At 35.2% G+C, this 22,550-nt stretch overlaps 1 protein-coding gene and 1 long non-coding RNA gene across 2 annotated transcripts in view; both read right to left on the reverse strand.

The window, feature by feature from the left end:
- Nucleotides 1-494: 494 nt before the first annotated feature.
- LOC137643381 (uncharacterized) lies at nucleotides 495-7,413 on the reverse strand. The gene is made up of 2 exons (XM_068376211.1): nucleotides 7,310-7,413; nucleotides 495-978 (listed from the first exon to the last, which is right to left on the reverse strand). The coding sequence occupies exons 1-2, from the start codon at nucleotides 7,411-7,413 to the stop codon at nucleotides 495-497; spliced, it is 588 nt and encodes a 195-aa protein (XP_068232312.1).
- Nucleotides 7,414-15,200: 7,787 nt separating this feature from the next.
- Nucleotides 15,201-22,550, reverse strand: part of LOC137642311 (uncharacterized) — an 8,574-nt gene continuing 1,224 nt past the window's right edge. Inside the window, exons 2-3 of the long non-coding RNA XR_011044753.1 lie at nucleotides 15,827-15,929; nucleotides 15,201-15,351 (exon numbers count right to left, since the gene is read on the reverse strand). This is a non-coding gene — a long non-coding RNA (uncharacterized lncRNA). The remainder of the gene's footprint in view (nucleotides 15,352-15,826; nucleotides 15,930-22,550) is intronic.

Below are 22,550 nucleotides of genomic sequence, written 5' to 3' on the forward strand. Positions count from 1 at the left end.
GTATTTTGATCGATGATATCAAATAATAAGATCCCTGTGAGATATATATATTTATATATATATATATATATATATATATATATATATATATATATATATATATATATATATATATATATATATATATATATATATATACCGACAAGACACACACACACACACACACACACATATATATATATATATATATATATATATATATATATATATATATATGTGTGTGTGTGTGTGTGTGTGTGTGTTTTGTGTGTATACATATATATGTATATATATATATATATATATATATATATATATATATATATATATACAAAGAAAAAACACTCACACCATGGTATTTGTATTGCAAAAAATAAAAATAATTCTGATGTCGATATTCCATTGACTGGTACCAGAAAAAAAAATCAGTGTTGGTATTGTCATATGTTTAAATGTTGCTTATAGAATCACACTGTCTAAAATGAACTGGTTTTCCCGTTACTTCTCAATTGAAATTAAATCAGTAATGTAAGCGCCAGTGCCGGGAGAACCTTCCAGGAGGATTCCAGTGCCAGGAGAACTTTCCAGGAGGTCTCCAGTGCCAGGAAAACTTTACAGGAAGGCGCCAGTGGCAGGAACATTTCCAGGAGGGTTCCAGTGTAAGGAGAACTTTTCACGAAGGCACCAGTGCCAGGAGAACTTTTCAGGAAGGCACCAGTGCCAGGAGAACTTTCCAAGAAGACTCCAATGCTTAGAAAACAATCCATGAGGGTGCCAGTGCCAGGAAAACTTTCCAGGAGGGTCTCAGTGCCAGGAAAACTTTCCAGGAGGGCTCCAGTGGCAGGAAAACCTTCCAGGAGGGCTCCAGTGCTGGGAGAACTTTCCAAGAGGACGCCAGTGACAGGAAAACTTTCCAGGAAAGGGCCAGTGCCAGTTAAACTTTCCAAGTGGGCTTCAATGCTTATGAAACTTTCCAGGAGGGCGCCAGTGCCAGGAAAACTTTTCAGGAGAACTCAAGTGTCAGGAGAACTTTCCAGGAAGGCACCAGTACCAGGAGAACTTTCCAGGAGGGCTCCAGTGCCAGGTTAACTTTCCAGGAGGGCTCCAGTGCCAGAAAAACCTTCCATGAGGGCTCCCGTACCAGGAGAACTTTCTAGTAAGGCGCCAAATCACCAAATCATTAGTATCCCCTCCACTTTAGGAAATCAAGGAAAATGGATATGAAGGTATGTTTCATCTACGATAGATGGCGCATTTTGTGAGTGTCACTTCCAATTAGTAGAGTCCTTGTTTTTTCTAACGTCTGGGCTAAAAACTTATGTTACATATTTGTGGATTTTGATTGTTGAGGACAGGTTACAGTTATTTTTTATAGTGTTGAAGTATTGTGAACTTTTATCTGCTGGTTGGAAGTGTTTTACCATCTTTCAAAGCTTTTTATTTCTTATTAGGTTTTGGAATTGTGGAATTTGTTGAGTATATGAACAGTGAAAAATATTTGGAAACACGGTTAATTAAGGGGTTCGCTTTGAGGTATGTTGTTACTTTTACAACAAAGGGATTTTTCTCTTCATATCAAATACTCCAATAGAAGGTATGTGGTTTTAACATTTACTAAATTAAAATCTAAATTTGACGGTGAAATTGGTTAATAATTCGAGATAGCGTTAGCTCCCAAGTTTTCTAGATTTAACATAGGTAATTGGGAATTGATTAGTGTAGTTTGAAATTTTGACGTTCTTGCGACATTTTCAATACATTAATTAGGCATAGAGCATTTTGAATAGGGTTTGTATTCAAAGTAAGTTCAGCTTTTACTAGATTTTGCTTATTTAACCCATGTCCTATTATTGGCATCTCGTTGAAAAATGTGTACTGGCAATAGTATTAAGAAACTGTTTTATAACCATATAGGTAAATATAAATTTTTCTCTAAAGCTAGCAACTTCGAATAGCTTATTTGAAGTTTGTCAAAAAATTATTTCTCCTAAGTTAGTAACTTTGAGTAGCTTATTTGAAGTGTCGAAAACGTAGTGGCTAAATACTGTACAATAAAGAAATTAAACAGTTTAAAGTTATTGCAATAGCTAGTGACTTGAAAAGGGAGAATCAACTTTTTTCATAATTTTATATCTATATTGACATTAGTTTTGCATTTTGATTGGTGTATATGCAAGCGCTGCTCTTGCTCCTCAAACAGATAAGAGAAATTAAGAATATTTTAGTGTATACAATAAAGTAAGAACGCGGGACTTAATCTATCTTAGCAATCGGAATGTTTTGTAATTCTGTTTACTTAACTGTTCTGTACTCCAATTTCCTTGAATTTTAATCTACAAAAACCAAAACTACCTTAGAATTACCTTGAAACCATGAAAATTAAGGAAGGGAAAGAAGGGTTTCGTTATTGTAGGTTTTTGTTTCATAATCTTTTAGGGCTAATATGAATGCTCCCATTTTCTGTCACATTGAATAAGAAATGTTATCACCAGATAACCCTTAGCTAGTGGTCTGGTAGTTGTTAGCCTTAAGCTGAGGCTAAAATGATAGTTCCAATTCACTGCAATGTATGGATAATTAATTCTATGAATTTAAGATCCCATTAACAAGTAGTATTAATGTTTGATAGACTTAAGCTGAGGCTAAAAGGATAGTTCGCATTTAATGTCATTTATGGTTAACTAATTTCATGAATTCAAGTTACCCTTATCAAGTGGTATTAATATGTTTGATAGCCTTAAGTTGGGGCTAAAATGACAGTTCCTATTTGTTCATTTATGGTAACTAGGTTTATGAAATTGATACCTTCAGCAATTGTTATGTTTGATAGCCTTAAGCTAAGGCTAAAATGATAGTTCCCATTTAATGTCATATATAATCAATTTTGAATATAAGATACCCTTACCTAGTGTTATAAACTTGATAGCCTTAAGCAGAGGCTAAAATGATAGTTCCCATTTATGGTTAACTAATTCTATGAATTTAAGGTACCTTAGCAAGTGTTATTAAGTTTGATAGCCTTAATCTGAGGCTAAAATGATAGTTCCCATTTAATGTCATTTATATATGATTAATTTTATGAATGTAAGATAACCTTATCAAGTGGTATAAGTTTGATAGCCTTAAGCCGAGGCTTAAATGAGTTCCCACCTAATGTAATTCAATGTAATTAATTTTATGAATGTAAGATAACCTTACCAAGTGGTATAAGTTTGATAGCCTTAAGCCGAGGCTTAAATGAGTTCCCACCTAATGTAATTCAATGTAATTAATTTTATGAATGTAAGATAACCTTACCAAGTGGTATAAGTTTGATAGCCTTAAGCCGAGGCTAAAATGATAGTTCCCATTTATTGTCCTTTACGGTTAACTAATTTCATGAATTTGATACCTTTAACAATTAGTATTGGCAAGTTTGATATCCTTAAGACTAATGTAGATATTTCGGATTTGCATGTTTAAGTATAAAAATTATCTTAAGATGCCCTTAGCAAGCTTTATTGAAATTCTAAAGCTAATTAGAACTTGCCTAAGCTTTGTTCAATATAAGTACAGTGGAAGATTGTGTTTGACTTAATTGGCATATCTGAAGTGGGTGTTTTTGTCGAGCATGACTTAATTAGCATATCTTAAGCGGGTGTTTTTATCGAGCATGACTTAATTAGCATATCTTAAGCGGGTGTTTTTATCGAGCATGACTTAATCGACATATCTGAAGCGGGTTTTTCTTGTCGACCATTTTTATTTCATTTCCCAATGATATTTGGTGTACATAGTTTTCTTAAAACTTAAAACATATTTTACCAAGGCTTTCCTAGAGTAACCCCATTTTTCACCAGCGGTTTACAATCCAACAATTTAAAATGAATTGAATCGAAAGCATTTTGGTCAAAATTGTATTTTTCTATCTTTGATCCTAGCTGCAAATTGATAGATACTTTATTGACCACAACATACAACTCATATTTACAATAATTATTCACGTTTGGTCTAAATAAAGGCAAAAAACTAACTTGGCAATACAATACATTATATACGCAATGGTAAGAATAATAAGTTTTTAACGTATAAAAGACATTATTTTGTGAATATATTGTGGAGTTTGATGGTAAATTTAGTGACCAACGAAAAATTTATATTAGAAGCTTCCTATATTTACTGTTACTCATTCCATCGCATTCATTTTCACAAAATTCTGTATCGTTAAAAACAGTAAGACAGAGAGTTATAGGGTTAAGCCCTGTCCACACGATCGAGCATGCCCGACAGGCAAACAGTGATACCAGACCACAATAGTTTGTAAGAATGAGGGTATAATGACGCCAGAAGCGGGAAAACTACTTGACAGGGATCTGGCATCAGTGTTGCCAGATTCCTGCCTTTAGTTTTCCCACTTCTGACGTCATCGACTCTCATTTTCACCAACTATTGTGACCTGGTATCACTGTTTGCCCATCGGGCATGCTCGATCGTATGGACAGGGCTTTAGTTTAAGTACCACATAGTTGGAAGGAGGTTGTTTTCGCCCGTTTGTGTTTTTGTGAATCGCTTCCTGGCCATAATTTTGATCGTTGAGTAATGAAACTTGCAGGGAATAACTGATATGTTAAAAAATAAAACTGACATAATTTTGTAAAGTCAAGGTTAAAGGTCAAGCAAAATCTCCAATTAACGTAAACAACCATAAGTTTGGACATCTTTTTATTCTTCTGATTAACATATTTTCCAATTTTTTTTTTTGTAGTCTTATCGCTAGTATCCATAGTAATTTGTTTGCTAGTCTTTTGCTTAACATCTGTTTCAGCTTGTCTTTAGTCTTGCAGTCTAACCTCAATATCAAATAAATTAGGTATAGCTAAAATATTATTGTTATTATTGTAATAGTTGTTACTAGCTAGGCTATAACCCTAGCTGAAAAAGCAGCATGCTATAAGCCCAGGGGCTCCAACAGTGAAAATAGCCTATTGAGGAAAAGAAACAAGGAAAAATAAAAATTAAGAGTAACATTAAGTATCTCCTTTATAAACTATAAAATCATCACAAAACAAGAATAAGAAAAATAAGATAGAATGGTATGCTCTAGTGTATCCTCAAACAAGAGAACTCCTAACTCAAGACAGTGGAAGACAAATGTATAAAGGCTATGGAACTACCCAAGACTAAAGAACAATAGTTTGATTTAGGAGTCGTCCTTCTAGAAGAGCTGCTTAATTTAAACTTAAATATAATGGTTTTCAAAACATATAGCTCATTTAGTTGATACTTTATGAAAATTTTGATCCAATTAACCAATGTATATTTTTTCAGAACGTGATTCAGTGGTTTCTACGTATGCCTAAGACCTCTTTTGACCTGACGAAGTGATGTCCAAGGCCCCCTCAAGACCAAGGATTTCTGAAGTAGAATTTTCTTATGAAAATCAAAATACGGAAGCTTTGAAATATGGAGGCTTTGATTTTGTGAAGTAAGACCATTGTATTCAAAACTATTTTGAGTCGGTAAACTAAACTGTTATTTTTTTTAGCTTTTACTCTTACAGCATGAAAGATAAGCAGTTTTATAATCTCGGTAACTTAAATTCCTATGCAACTGTTTGCATGAATATGCAAATCCTGTATTTTCTCACAAGGTTTAGAATTTGTAACTATTCTTGGGCATTCTAAAAGTACCTTTAACACTTCAGAGAATTTTATGTAGATTCATGTAGATTCATAGGGCTAACCTGTTGAAGAACTAAAAAGAAAAAATTAAAGAACAAAGTCATGAAAAATAGATATTTTGACCTATAGCATTTTAAAGTAGATTGGTGCCGGATTGGTGAAGGGGATAATCAGTATAGGTAGCATTAATACAGAGGTTACTGTAGCATCTTGATTTCTAAGCTGCTTGTTTGTGATTAGCTGTTTCTCAAAAGTTAATACAGAGGTTACTGTAGCACCTTTTTCTAAACTGATACTTTATAATTAACTGCTTCCAGAAAGTTAGAGGTTACTGTAGCATCTTAATTTCTAAACTGGTTACTTTATAATTAACTGCTTCTAGAAAGTTACAGAGGTTACTGTAGCATCTTTATTTCTAAACTGGTTACTTTATAATTAACTGCTTCTATAAAATTAATACAGAGGTTACTGTAGCATTTTTATTTACAAACTTGTTACTTTATATTTAACTGCTTCTAGATAGTTGATACAGAGGTTACTGTAGCAACTTTATTTCCAAACTGATTACTTTATAATTAACTGCTTCTAGAAAGTTAGGTTACTGTAGCATCTTTATTTCTAAACTAGTTACTTGATAATTTAACTGCTTCTAGAAAGTTAATACAGAGGTTACTGTAGCATCTTTTTTTCTAAACTGGTTACTTTATAATTAACTGCTTCTAGAATGTTAGAGGTTACTGTAGCATCTTAATATCTAAACTGATTACTTGATAATTTAACTGCTGCTAGAAAGTTAATAGAGATATTACTGTAGCATATTTATTTCTAAACTGGTTACTTTATAATTAACTACTTCTAGAATGTTACAGAGGTTACTGTAGAATCTTTATTTCTAAACTGATTACTTGATAATTTAACTGCTTCTAGAAAGTTAAGAGGGTACTGTAGCATCTTTATTTCTGAACTGGTTACTTTATAATTAACTGAGTCTAGAAAGTTGATAGGTTACTGTAGCATCTTTATCTCTAAACTGATTACCTTATAATTAACTGCTTCAAGAAAGTTAATAAAGAGGTTACTGTAGCATCTTTATTTCTAAACTGGTTACTTGATAATTGTTTTTTAGAAGACTAAAAGGAACAAACATTTCACTCATGGTTCAGAGGAAATTAATTAGTTTCAAGAATAAAGTGGCGGAAGTTTGAAACTGTAATTTTTTTTCTTTATGGTCTTTAAATAAGTAAAATCCAAACGTATGATCTTGCTAGATACTGATAATTGTTCTTTGTGGCTTGCTGTAAAGTTCTTTGTGGCTTACTGTAAAGTTCTTTGTGGTATACTGTAAAGTTCTTTGTGGCATACTGTAAAGTTCTTTGTGGCTTACTGTAAAGTTCTTTGTGGCTTACTGTAAAGTTCTTTGTGGCTTACTGTAAAGTTCTTTGTGGCATACTGTAAAGTTCTTTGTGGCATACTGTAAAGTTCTTTGTGGCTTACTGTAAAGTTCTTTGTGGCTTACTGTAAAGTTCTTTGTGGCTTACTGTAAAGTTCTTTGTGGCATACTGTAAAGTTCTATGTGGCTTACTGTAAAGTTCTTTGTGGCTTACTGTAAAGTTCTTTGTGGCTTACTGTAAAGTTCTTTGTGGCTTACTGTAAAGTTCTTTGTGGCTTACTGTAAAGTTCTTTGTGGCTTACTGTAAAGTTCTTTGTGGCTTACTGTAAAGTTCTTGGTGGCATACTGTTTAAGTTCTTGTTGGTGTACTGAAAAGTTCTTCATGGTGTACTGTAAAGTTCTTAAAGATATACTGTAAAGTTCTTCAAGATATACTGTAAAGTTCTTGGTGGCATACTATAAAGCTTTTGATGGCTTGCTTAAGCTTATTATAAGGTAACAGATTCTGGCCATATAAACCTACCTTATGCACATAACCTTTAAGGTTGGATGGTTACTTAAGCTTATAAGGTACAGATTCCGGCCATATCAACCTACCTTATGCCATACCCTTTAATGTTGGATGTTAAGCTTAGGGCCAGAATCTGTACCTTATAGTATCAACTTACCTTATGCACCAACCCTTGGTCCATTAAGGTTCAATGTCAACTTAAGCTTATTCTATGTTAACTAAAGCTTTAAGTCCCTTGGGTATATGGTACTATCATAAGTATCCCAGTTTTAATTGGCATGAAGTAATTATTAAACAATTTGGATTTATTTCAAGGACATTTCTATTTAAAATGTGAATATTGTAATTTACAATTTTACTTCCACTGAATATATTTTTTCAGACTTAATGGCTGCCATGGCTGTTAACCAGCTTCATGAACGTTCAGATGAGTGTCCTTTGCATACTTGATTTCTGGCAACTATCGTCGTGAATGGATCAAATGAGGGTCTTACGAGGTAAATTGAATGAACTGTTCACTTTTATTTTACTTCGTTCTGTTTATTGTTCACTTCATTTTTAGTTTCTTATTTTATTGTTCACTTCAGTTTCTTTTTAATTCACTTTTTGGTTCCCTAAATTAATTTTTACGTTTTTGGGTTCCCTTAATTTATTTATTTATTTTTTTTTTTGGTTTAAATTGTTAGTTTTTGGTCCCCTAATTTATTGTCCATTGTTTTGGTTTCCTAATTTGTTGTTCCCTTTTTGGTTTCCTAATCAATTTTTTTAATTTCCTAATCACATTTTTAGTTTCCTAATAGCTTTTTTTCTTTCTTTCTTTTGATTACTTTTCATTTTTTTATTAACCTAGTTTGTTTCAGCTTTTTGGTTTCCTAGTTGTTCACTTTACTTTCCCTAGTTTATTCACTTTTTGTGATTCATTGTTCACTTTACGTTCTCACGCTTAATGTTCCTTTTTTTTTAGTTGTTACCCAAGTTTAATGTTCACTTCATTTTTAGTTTCCTATTTTATTGTTCACTTCAGTTTAATTTTTTCGTTCACTTTTTGGTTTCCTAAATTATTGTTTACTTTTTAGGGTTCCCTAAATTATTTTTTGGGGTTTAAATTATTGTCAGTTTTTGGTTTCCTAATTTATTGGCCACTGTTTTGGTTTCCTAATTTGTTCCCTTTTTGGTTTCCTAATCACGTTTTTAGTTTCCTAATAACTTTTTGGGTTCTTTTGATTACTTTATTGCTCCTTTTTTTTTTACTAACCTAGTTTGTTCACCTTTTTGGTTTCCTTGTTGTACACTTCACTTTCCCTAGTTTATTGCTTACTCTTTTGGTTCCCCAATTTATTGTTCACTTTACTAGTTTATTGCTTACTCTTTTGGTTTCCCCATTTATCGTTCACTTTAGTTTCCCTAATTTATTCACTGTGTGATATATTGTTCACTTTACTTTCTCAAGCTTAATGTTCATTTATTTTAGTTAACGAAGTTTATTGTTCAATTTTTCTTTCCCATGTTTATTGTTCCTTTTTTTTACTGATCAAGTATGTTCAATTTTTCTTTCCCATGTTTATCGTTCACTTTTTTTACTGAACCAGTATGTTCATTTCTTTATTTTCTACCAGTTTCTTTTTTTATTCCCAAGTTACTTGGATAATAGCTGTATCCCTCCCCCTTGTCATATAAAAGTAACAGATAATTAGACTTTAAAATGAACTAATTAAACTTTAAACTTTACTGTTCAGTTCTAGAAAATAATTTCAAAGTTACTTGGAATAGTATTTTATACAATATCCCATGCTAGAAAAAAATAGATCTAATTAAACTGTGTTAAATATTTTGGTTTGAGTTTGGTTTTAAGAGTTTGGCTTTAAAGCAATATATCTTTATTTGATAGAATACTACATTAACAGGTAAAAGGCCTGTAAACACAATGATTCTTGATGTTTGATATAATACTACACTAACAGGTAAAAGGACTAAACACAATGATTCTTGATGTTTGATATTTTTATTCTTGATGTTTGATATTTATAATGTAAACCTAAGTTGTTTAATTATTCTACTGCAGGTGCTTCGGGAAGTTACAGTAGTGTGGCAAATACAAGGGCGGAAAGTTCCCGTGGCGTGGTAACTACAAGGTTTGTCAGCTACATGGCAACAAGGTAGAGTCCAGTTACATGACTGCAATTTCACATTTCCCTGAGGTGAGTGGTAGCAGAAGCCAGGGAATGTGTTAAACTCCCACAGACAGGCAAGAAATTAGCCATGCAAGATCCCGAGGAAAATCTAGCCCCAAACAAACGGCCATATGGTGGTATTTCATCACGAAGCTAGTATTTATCACGAATCTGTGCTATATAGTGCGAAGGGTCAGAGGAAGTAGAGCAAACAGAAGGGGAAAGCAGACAGAATAAGCAGGAAGTAGAGGTTCTAGATTGAGCAACAAGCTCAGAGTATATATTATGAGAAAGAAGCAACAATAGCAATATGTAACAGCAACAAGAGATGAAGCAGCAATAGCAATATATACCAGTTAGGGAATAAATAAATTTTTCACAAATAATTTATGAATTTTATTAAATAAACCATTGATGCATATATACAAATGTTTTTACCGGGACAAGAAGTGTAAATTGACACTGTACACATTATTAAATAAACCATTAATGCATATATACAAATGTTTTTACCGGGACAAAGTGTAAATTGACACCGTACACATTATATTAGTGTATTAGTAATTTTCCTCTTAGTTCAATACTCATTCACGAATATTAGTGTATTAGTAATTTTCCTCTTAGTTCAATACTCATTCACGAATTTCACCTCATTCACGAATTTCACCTCAGTTTTCTTCTAGTTTTGTTTCATAATGAAGCATACTTACAAACGACACTTCTCAGCGCGCAAGACTTTTCGAGGCTGTGAATATGGTCAATACTGGTGTTGAAGAAAAGATTGAAATTACTCTAGACTTTGAGGTATTAATTCTTCAACACCCTCAAACCTCTTCTCGGTGATGAATATTCTCGCGTGCTGGTGACATTGAAGATCCGCCTCAACAACTTTGAGATAACCTGTGGCTTTTGTTTAGCTAAAATGCCCCTCCATTGGCTACCTACATCGAACAATTGGTTTTCTGTGATGGATATCCTTGAATACTGGAGAAAGCTTTCACCCTACCAAATATTACGGCAAATAATCATGAGTTTGTCATTTTTCAACCATTCCACATGTTTAACTGAAAAGAAGGGTTCATAGATAATTCAGATCTAAATTAATACACGTAAGCGAAGAATTACCTAATATATTTTAAAATTAATTTAAATTTTTTTTAAAAAATGAATTAAAATCTACAGTACTTTAGAAATTTAATTCAGATTTCTATAGAAGCACTTTAATTCTAAAGTTTTCTTCATTTCAAAAATGGGAATTATTTTAAAAACTAATAAACTAAAATCAACATTAAAGTACATGGAGATATACTAAATTATTGTTATTTTGAAAACAGATTTTAAGAAGAATCGTCTTCTTAAGAAACTTATTCTTTCCTTCAAAAACAGGGAATATAAATAAAATCTACATTGAAGCACATCTTTGTAAATTAAAGGGTGTCTCATTAAAACAAAATTATCCCATTTAACTCAATACTCATTAATACTGGCTAAAAAGTTCTGAATATTACAGATTGATCTTATACACAATCACGTGTTTGTTCAAATGCTTTTTATATAATCTTGATACATAAATGTGGAGCAATAGATAAATTGCTTAGTTAAATTTCTCACGTACCTCTACGTCAAGTAATTCTACTTGTGGCATCCTCGTTGCAAGTTTTATAAATACACTTTCTTCTAAAGAGTCCTCAGGTCGTGCAAGAACTTAAATCCTGGAAGAATAAATACAATTTAAATATTTCTTAGTCCTCAGATCATGCTAAAAGTTATATCAGTTAAATAAATACAATTTAGATATATCTTCGATTCCTCAGGTCATGCAAGAACTTTTATCCTAATTTTAGATATTTCTTCAAGTCATGCAAGAACTTATATCCTAATTTTAGATATTTCTTCAAGTCATGCAAGAACTTATATCCTAATTTTAGATATTTCTTCAAGTCCTCAGGTCATGCAAGAACTTATATCCTAAATTTTGATATTTCTTCGAGTCCTCAGGTCATGAAATTACTTATATCCTGAAAAAATAAATACAATTTAGATATTTCGTAAAGTCCCTCAGGTTATGCAAGAACTTATATCCTAAATTTAGATATTTCTTCAAGTCCTCAGGTCATGCAAGGACTCATATCCTGAAAGAATAAATACAATTTAGATAATGTTTAGGTTATGTTTATAAAATGCTCAAACACTGCTCCGTAAATCTTTTCCAGGGTAGTTAGAAATCATTTAAGCTTTCTCTAAAGATGAAGATACCCAAATCTGAATTACTGCTGGTATGGCACATCGTTAGTAATACCTACTTTTTCAAATCACTGACTACCTATAATGACATAAAATACGGCCAATTGTTCCAATTTGGTTTGTTTAATTTGTGATGGGAGCGCTGGGCAGTTGTACTATCAAGTTACGAGCTAGCACAGCAAAATCTCTAAAAATAGAGGCTAAGGAGAAAGATGAAGAAAGATATGAAAAGATCTAAAGCGAGTAATAATGCCTACAGTGTACCTAAGGTTTTGACAGCACTAACAAACCCCTCCCTCACCCCACAGTAAAAAAGGCTTTATAACCAATGCTTCACTATATACCAGTATGAGAGTATTATTCAAAATAGGTAATATGCAAGACATTTAAATGAAGCTATACATAATATACTGCATAGCCAAATATTTCAACAAAATAAAAATTACTGATCCTATGAATGTCTACTAAACTAGTTATCAAAACACTGTCAGGATTAGATATCCCTTAATCAAGAGACCCTCATGTATAAAAATAATCTAACCAGAAAATATAATGGTCTAGCATTTCAGCCAGTAGTGGTCTGCAATGGAGAAAAGCATTCTATAATTCTAAAATTCAGCACAAATTTTATAATAATGAAACAATATCCAACAAATTTTGTAGATTTCAAAACAAAGCCCTCAGAAGAATTTAGGGATTGAAATGGTAAGACAGAAATAGAAATTAAACTAAGACATTAATCGATTACCATATACGGATTAGATCATGGGGCGGGGGGAGGGGTAGATGGAGAAGGTTTGAGTAAGCTCTTCGTACTCCCCCAGAGATATTGATACACCAAACTTTCAACTGGGCTCCACAAGGTGCTAGAAAAAGCTGGAATACCCGGGCCTACATGGCTGACGACTATGAAACGTGAAGTAGATGATGAATGGAGAAGTATTGATTTCAAAGCTCAAGAGAGAGACGACTGATGATATCTAACTAAAGACCTTTGCGTCAATAGGCGTGGGAGGAGATGATCATATGTAATTAAGGAGGCATGTTTGTTTTACATGGAATGTGCTACGTATTCCTAGTTTTGTAACTAATCAATGCTTGTCATTTATTACACACCATTCCTTCTCTCCGAGAGTTCATGCCACGACAATCATGAAACCTATTATATTAACTAAAGCAGATATTCCTACACTGAATTATGTATCTGTATATCCAAAAGCTGCATTATAACACCTTAAGCCGTTTCTAGTCCACAGCGAGATAAAGGCCTCAGACATGTCCGTATGTCTTGGGTTTGACCCGTTTTTATCACCAGTGCGAATTGGTGATGGTGGGAGACTTCAAGTCCGATCTCCCATAGCATCGCCCATAGCAAACCAAACTAGTATAGGTTGCCCTGACTAGTATAGCTTTGCTGATCATGGCATCACACGAACCCTTTCATCACGTTGATTTATCCCCACTCGGAAAGGCCTAGAATAGTACACGTATAGATTCTCTTTTTCTCACTTCAGGTGGGACTACATAAAGCTCACTATTGTATCTAATCTATTACTTGCACAATCTAGTTACCAGTAAAAACCCACTATCTTAAGACGTTATTACTAACATTTCTATGCTGAAAGGGATTAACAATAAATTCTATGCTGAAAGTTATTAGCAATAAATTCTATAGTGAAAGTTATTAACAATAAATTCTATGCTGAAAGTTATTAATAAATTATATGCCGAAAGTTATTAACAATAAATTATATGCAGAAACTTATTAACAATAAATTCTATGCAGAAAGTTATTAACAATAAATTCTACACTGAAAGTTGGTAAATTCTACGCTGAAAGTTGGCAAATTCTACGCTGAAAGTTGGCAAATTCTACGCTGAAAGTTGGCAAATTCTACTGAAATTTGGCAAATTCTACTGAAATTTGGTAAATTCTACTCTGAAATTTGGTAAATTCTACTCTGAAATTTGGTAAATTCTACTCTGAAATTTGGTAAATTCTACTCTGAAATTTGGTAAATTCTACTCTGAAATTTGGTAAATTCTACTCTGAAATTTGGTAAATTCTACTCTGAAATTTGGTAAATTCTACTCTGAAATTTGGTAAATTCTACTCTGAAATTTGGTGAAATCTATGCTGAAAGTTGATAAATTCTATGCTGAAAGTTAATAAATTCTAAGCTGAAAGTTATTAACAATAAATTCTATTCCGACAGTTAATAAATTCTATGCTGAAAGTTATTAACAAGATTCCCTTAAAAGCTTTATCATATCACTGCCTATGAACTTTCTGAGGCTACCTGGTTTTATGTTAATTGAAGTAATGGGGCTTACCATTAACCTATTTAATTCTTAGTTAGTTACCTTTAAAACGTGTTAAAAATTCTATGATCAACCATTCTATAATTGTCTTCTATTTGTGAATATTAGTTTTTAGCATACCACAGGTATCTTATCTTAACTTTTTGATAAATAGTAAATTTTTTTGCAATTTTCTTCACATATGAATTTTATAAATGTTCACGACTTTAAAATTGATAAATTTTGATAATTTTAAATCATCTAAATATACAGATGAATATAAAATTCAACTGTATGCAGTTATTAACTGTATTATATATATTAGCTTACGTTGGTATCAGCTTTATTTAGTGACCAGCTACTGCCTTTTTCCAAGTTGGGAGCAGACTCAGACCAGATGCTATCATCACAAGCGATAAGCTACTGCTCTGGGTTTCATTATTTAAGAATTGTCCATCAATAGACCTCAATTTTACTTTTTAAAAATGTCTGGTTTCAGTTCCAATTTTATCAGAATAGATGTTCACCAGAACGTCAGCTGGGCAAGCCGAAACCCCTACTGTGGTGACCAAGCGCAGCAGTGGCCTCTCCAGTAAACAGCCTAAACTCAGTCCTGGCCTGGGATCAATCTGCCACCATGTGAATGCTAGGCGAACACCTTATCACTGTACTCTGCGTAACCTTTCTTGGTAAGATTAACCACAAGAAGGAAAAACACTGTTTAAGTTAATGGACTTGACAATAATTGCGATATCGAGGCACTGTTTTCCCTGTTGGAGCCCCTGGCCATTATTATAGCATACTGCTTTTCCAACTAGGATTGTAGCTTGGCAAGTAGTAACAACAACAACTTGGATTAAAGTAGAGTTGCTATAAGAAAATTTAGCAACGTTCTAGTTCTAATGAATGCACATAACATTCGGGTTAAAAGTTAAACATTAATAGTAATTTAGAAGTTTACTAGAATAACCAGAGATCCTTCCTGAGTTTCCATTACCTTTAAAAGGGAGTTCTTGGAAAACTTTTGAAAAACTACTAAGAGCCAGTTCATACTTCTGATGATGTCAACAGCGTCTATTATCAGCTTCTAAAATTCTGAAAACATACAATAATACTTTAATCAAGATAGTTTTAAAAAACACTTAATCTGTAGGCCTACATAGTAATATCAATTGCCACAAGTTAACTGACCATTAAGATTGCTTAGTTATAAGTACACAGATAGCAAAGATATATGTGCACAATGATGTATGTGCATGTGCACAATGATGTATGTGCATGTGCACAATGACATGTGCACAATGATATATATGTGCACAATGATAACCATCTATGGAGATTAAGTAAATTTATTTCAGATATTAGCTTGGGTAAACATCTGATTACCTTCGTGCTTTAGAAATTATGGCCAAAATTCTTACTTTCAATCTCTTTCAATAATAGTTCCAAGTTCCAAGAAAAGACACCCTACACCTAATTGGTATATTTAACATTATGATAAAATTGAGGAATAATATACTGTATTTCCACCAAGGCAGTCTCAAGTATGCACTCCCAAATCTATATTTACCTAAATCAGTCCATTGTGTATGCAAAGTTCATATCTTCATCCAAAGTCCAAACATCGTAGACTGTCAAATGATATTTCAAACGGCAGCTCCACCTCCAATCACCTGCAATATGTATAAATCATTATTACTGAAATAAAACTCAACTGTCCAATTAGCACTTCAACGAAGTAAATCTCTAATGTCAAGAGATCGTACAGACAAAACTTTAGATTTGCCTGTAGCAAACTGGTAAATTAATTAAAGCACATTTATGAAATTATTAGTACAAGTTATTTTCCAGTCAGAGGAAAGCTCTAGATATACATTAAAATTATTTTTGCCCTAGCAGCCGAAACAGTTTGACATTGAAATTATACAACATTAAAACTTCTTGGTCAGCAGCACTTCACAACAAAACCTATATAGTAAAAGAACCGACATTACAGTTACACAATCCTAAATTGACATTGTCTTTAATAAGCTGCGCATCCAAAAATTATTTATCACTGCTAGGTATTCTATAACAACAGTGCAAAGGGAAACAAGATCCAAAACAAATTACTTCATGGAATTCTAAAAATAAAATATGAAGTACTTAAGCTATCTGATTTTAAACTTCAAATAAAACAGACGTCACTAATTACCACAAGAAAACTTTGTCACATTGCCTTGGATATTATAAATATTTGGATCAGAAGTCCGAGCACTATACCATCTTAAAACTCCTTCAAGTGCTAACTATAAGATTTAAGGAAAATCTGTTAGCAGGGGGGAAAAAGGAAATGGCAACAGGGAAAACCAAGGGACAAGACCGTCTTCACGGGGACACCAGGGGACCAGAACGTTTCAACTAATACAGCGAGGAACTAAAATGTTTCAACGGGTACAGCGGGGAACCGGAACGTTTCAACGGGTACAGCGGGGAACCGGAACGTTTCAACGGGTACAGCGGGGAACCGGAACGTTTCAACGGGTACAGCGGGGAACCGGAACGTTTCAACGGGTACAGCGGGGCACCGGAACGTTTCAACGGGTACAGCGGGGCACCGGAACGTTTCAACGGGTACAGCGGGGAACCGGAACGTTTCAACGGGTACAGCGGGGAACCGGAACGTTTCAACGGGTACAGCGGGGAACCGGAACGTTTCAACGGGTACAGCGGGGAACCGGAACGTTTCAACGGGTACAGCGGGGAACCGGAACGTTTCAACGGGTACAGCGGGGAACCGGAACGTTTCAACGGGTACAGCGGGGAACCGGAACGTTTCAACGGGTACAGCGGGGAACCGGAACGTTTCAACGGGTACAGCGGGGAACCGGAACGTTTCAACGGGTACAGCGGGGAACCGGAACGTTTCAACGGGTACAGCGGGGAACCGGAACGTTTCAACGGGTACAGCGGGGAACCAGAACGTTTCAGCGGGTACAGCGGGGAACCAGAACGTTTCAGCGGGTACAGCAGGAAACCAGAACGTTTCAGCGGGTACAGCGGGGAATCAGAAAGTTTCAGCGGGTACGGCGTGGGACTAAAACGTTTCAGCGGGTACGGCGGGGGACTAAAACGTTTCAACGGGTACGGCGGGGAACCAGAACGTTTCAACGGGTACGGCGGGGAACCAGAACGTTTCAACGGGTACGGCGGGGAACCAGAACGTTTCAATGGGTACGGCGGGGAACGAAAACGTTTCAATGGGTACGGCGGGGAACGAAAACGTTTCAACGGGTACGGCGGGGAACGAAAACATTTCAACGGGAACGGCGGGGAACGAAAACGTTTCAACGGGTACGGCGGGGAACGAAAACATTTCAACGGGTACGGCGAGGAACGAAAAGTTTCAACGGGTACGGCGGGGAACTAAAACGTTTCAACGGGTACGGCGGGGAACTATAACGTTTCAACGGGTACGGCGGGGAACTATAACGTTTCAACGGGTACAGCGGGGAACTATAACGTTTCAACGGGTACACTGAACAGAAACGTTTCAACGGGTACACTGAACAGAAACGTTTCAACGGGTACACTGAACAGAAACGTTTCAACGGGTACACTGAACAGAAACGTTTCAACGGGTACACTGAACAGAAACGTTTCAACGGGTACACTGAACAGAAACGTTTCAACGGGTACACTGAACAGAAACGTTTCAACGGGTACAGCAGGGAACTAAAACATTCTAACGAGTACAGCTGTAAAACATTTTAACGGTTACAGCATGGTGCTAAAAGGCTTTAGGTAACTAAAAGGCTTTAACTTTTACAGAGGGGAACTAAAAGGCTTTAACTTTTACAGTGGGGAACTAAAAGACTAACTTTTACAGCAGGGAACTAAAAGGCTTTAACTTTTACAGCAGGGAACTAAAAAGCTTCGGGTACAGCGGGGAACAAAAACATTTTAACAGGTACAGCGGGGAACAAAAACATTTTAACAGGTACAGCGTGGAACAAAAACATTTTAACGAGTACGTGGAACAAAACCATTTTAACGGGTACAGCAGGGAACAAACACTAACTGGTACAGTGGGGAACCAAAATGTTTCAACGGGTAAGTAAAACGTTTCAACAGGTAGAGCGGAGAACAAACATCCTAACAGGTACAGCTGGAAAACATTTTAACGGTTACAGCAGGAAACTAAATAGTTTTAATGGTTACTGCAGGAAACTAAAACTTTTTGATGGTTACAGCAAGGAACTAAAAAGTTTTAATGGTTACAGCAGGGAACTAACACGTTTTAATGGTTACAGCATGGAACTAAAACGTTTTAGCGGTTACGGCAGGGAACTAAAACGTTTTAGCGGTTACAGCAGGGAACTAAAACGTTTTAGCGGTTACAGCAGGGAACAAACGTTTTAGCGGTTACAGCAGGGAACAAACGTTTTAGCGGTTACAGCAGGGAACAAACGTTTTAGCGGTTACAGCAGGGAACAAACGTTTTAGCGGTTACAACAGGGAACTAAAATGTTTTAGCGGTTACAGCAGGGAACAAAAACATTTTAATGGTTACAGCAGGGAACAAAAACATTTTAATGGCTACAGCAGGGAACAAACATTTTAATGGTTACAGCAGGGAACAAACATTTTAATGGTTACAGCAGGGAACAAACATTTTAATGGTTACAACAGGGAACAAACATTTTAACGGTTACAGCAGGGAACAAAAATTTTAACGGTTACAGTGAGAACAAACATTTTAACGGTTACAGCAGAGAACAAACATTTTAACGGTGACAGCAGGGAACTATGACGTTTTAACGATAACAGCAGGGAACTATGACGTTTTAACGATAACAGCAGGGAACTATGACGTTTTAACGATAACAGCAGGGAACTATGACGTTTTAACGATAACAGCAGGGAACTATGACGTTTTAACGATAACAGCAGGGAACTATGACGTTTTAACGATAACAGCAGGGAACTATGACGTTTTAACGATAAAAGCAGGGAACTATGACGTTTTAATGATAAAAGCAGGGAACTATGACGTTTTAACGATTACAGCAGGGAACTAAAACGTTTTAGCGGTTACAGCAGGGAACAAACGTTTTAGCGGTTACAGCAGGGAACAAACGTTTTAGCGGTTACAGTAGGGAACAAACGTTTTAGCGGTTACAACAGGGAACTAAAATGTTTTAGCGGTTACAGCAGGGAACAAAAAACATTTTAATGGTTACAGCAGGGAACAAAAACATTTTAATGGCTACAGCAGGGAACAAACATTTTAATGGTTACAGCAGGGAACAAACATTTTAATGGTTACAGCAGGGAACAAACATTTTAATGGTTACAGCAGGGAACAAACATTTCAATGGTTACAACAGGGAACAAACATTTTAACGGTTACAGTGAGAACAAACATTTTAACGGTTACAGCAGAGAACAAACATTTTAACGGTGACAGCAGGGAACTATGACGTTTTAACGATAACAGCAGGGAACTATGACGTTTTAACGATAACAGCAGGGAACTATGACGTTTTAACGATAACAGCAGGGAACTATGACGTTTTAACGATAACAGCAGGGAACTATGACGTTTTAACGATAACAGCAGGGAACTATGACGTTTTAACGATAAAAGCAGGGAACTATGACGTTTTAACGATAAAAGCAGGGAACTATGACGTTTTAACGATTACAGCAGGGAACTAAAACGTTTTAGCGGTTACAGCAGGGAACTAAAACGTTTTAGCGGTTACAGCAGGGAACAAACGTTTTAGCGGTTACAGCAGGGAACAAACGTTTTAGCGGTTACAGCAGGGAACAAACGTTTTAGCGGTTACAACAGGGAACTAAAATTTTTTAGCGGTTACAGCAGGGAACAAAAACATTTTAATGGTTACAGCAGGGAACAAAAACATTTTAATGGCTACAGCAGGGAACAAACATTTTAATGGTTACAGCAGGGAACAAACATTTTAATGGTTACAGCAGGGAACAAACATTTTAATGGTTACAACAGGGAACAAACATTTTAACGGTTACAGCAGGGAACAAACATTTTAACGGTTACAGCAGGGAACAAACATTTTAACGGTTACAGTGAGAACAAACATTTTAACGGTTACAGCAGAGAACAAACATTTTAACGATAACAGCAGGGAACTATGACGTTTTAACGATAACAGCAGGGAACTATGACGTTTTAACGATAACAGCAGGGAACTATGACGTTTTAACGATAACAGCAGGGAACTATGACGTTTTAACGATAAAAGCAGGGAACTATGACGTTTTAACGATAAAAGCAGGGAACTATGACGTTTTAACGATTACAGCAGGGAACTAAAACGTTTTAGTGGTTACAACATGGAACTAAAACGTTTTAGCGGTTACAACAGGGAACTAAAACTTTTAGCGGTTACAACAGGGAACTAAAACTTTTAGCGGTTACAACAGGGAACTAAAACATTTTAACAGTTACAGCAGGAAATTAAAAAATTTTAATGGTTACAGCAGGGAACAAACATTTTAATGGTTACAGCAGGGAACTATGACGTTTTAACGATTACAGCAGGGATGTATGACGTTTTAACGATTACAACAAGGAACTAAAACGTTTTAGCGATTACAACAAGGAACTAAAACGTTTTAGCGGTTACAACAGGGAACTAAAACGTTTTAGCGGTTACAACAGGGAACTAAAACGTTTTAGCGGTTACAACAGGGAACTAAAATGTTTTAGTGCTTACAACAGGGAAATAAAATGTTTTAGCGGTTACAACAGGGAAATAAAATGTTTTAGCGGTTACAACAGGGAACTAAACGTTTTAACGGTTACAGCAGGAAATTAAAACATTTTAATGGTTACAGAAGGTAACAAACATTTTAACGGGTACAGCAGGCAACTAAAACATTTTAACGGTTACAGCAGGGAAATAAGACATTTAAATGGTTACAGCAGGGAACTAAAAAATTTTAACGGTTACAGCAGGGAACTATAACGTTTTAATGGTTACAGTAGGGAACTAAAACGTTTTAGCGGTTACAGCAGGGAACTAAAACATTTTAACAGTTACAGCAGGGAACTAAAACGTTTTAACAGTTACAGTAGGGAACTAAAAAGTTTTAACAGTTACAGCAGGGACCTAAAGATTTTTAACGGTTATAGTGGGGAAGTAAAGAGTTTTAACTGTTAGAGCAAGGAACTAAAACGTCATAACTGTTACAGTGGGGAACTAAAACGTTTTAACAGTTACAGCAGGGAACTAAAATGTTTTAACAGTTACAGCAGGGAACTAAAACGTTTTAACGGTTACAGTATGGAACTAAAACGTTTTAACGGTTACAGTAGGGAACTAAAACGTTATAACTGTTACAGCAGGGAACTAAAACGTTATAACGGTTACAGCAGGGAACTAAAACGTTCGTGCAGTTAGGAACTGAAATGACATACCAAACACCTTCGAGCAATCTCTAAGGGCGGGAATCCCTTAAGAAATCCTTAGAGCAATTCCTAAAGCGCATTGCGTAAGGTGCACTGACGCCACAATATTTGAGATATGACGTACCTGGCTGCAGGGTTAACATTGTGAGGCAAGTGTGAATTGAACACTGCTTAAGGAGAACTTCCTAATTGCACTAGGAAAGGTAGATAAACTAAGGGAGAACTTCCTAATTGCACTAGGGAAGGTAGATAAACTAAAGGAGAACTTCCTAATTGCACTAGGGAAGGTAGATAAACTAAAGCAGAACTTCCTAATTGCACTAGAGAAGGTAGATAAACTAAAGGAGAACTTCCTAATTGCTCTAAGGAAGGTAGATAAACTAAAGGAGAACTTCCTAATTGGTCTAGGGAAGGTAGATAAACTAAAGGAGAACTTCCTAATTGGTCTAGGGAAGGTAGATAAACTAAAGGAGAACTTCCTCATTGGTCTAGGGAAGGTTGATAAACTAAAGGAGAACTTCCTAATTGGTCTAGGGAAGGTAGATAAACTAAAGGAGAACTTCCTAATTGCTCTAGGGAAGGTAGATAAACTAAAGGAGAACTTCCTAATTGCTCTAGGGAAGGTAGATAAACTAAAGGAGAACTTCCTAATTTCACTAGGGAAGGTAGATAAACTAAAGGAGAACTTCCTAATTTCACTAGGGAAGGTAGATAAACTAAACGAGAACTTCCTAATTTCACTAGGGAAGGTAGATAAACTAAACGAGAACTTCCTAATTGCAATAGGGAGGTAGATAAACTAAACGAGAACTTCCTAATTAAACTAGGGAAGGTAGATAAACTAAACGAGAACTTCCTA

The sequence above is a fragment of the Palaemon carinicauda genome, chromosome 6 (assembly GCF_036898095.1).
Source record: "Palaemon carinicauda isolate YSFRI2023 chromosome 6, ASM3689809v2, whole genome shotgun sequence".
Lineage (NCBI taxonomy): Eukaryota > Metazoa > Arthropoda > Malacostraca > Decapoda > Palaemonidae > Palaemon > Palaemon carinicauda.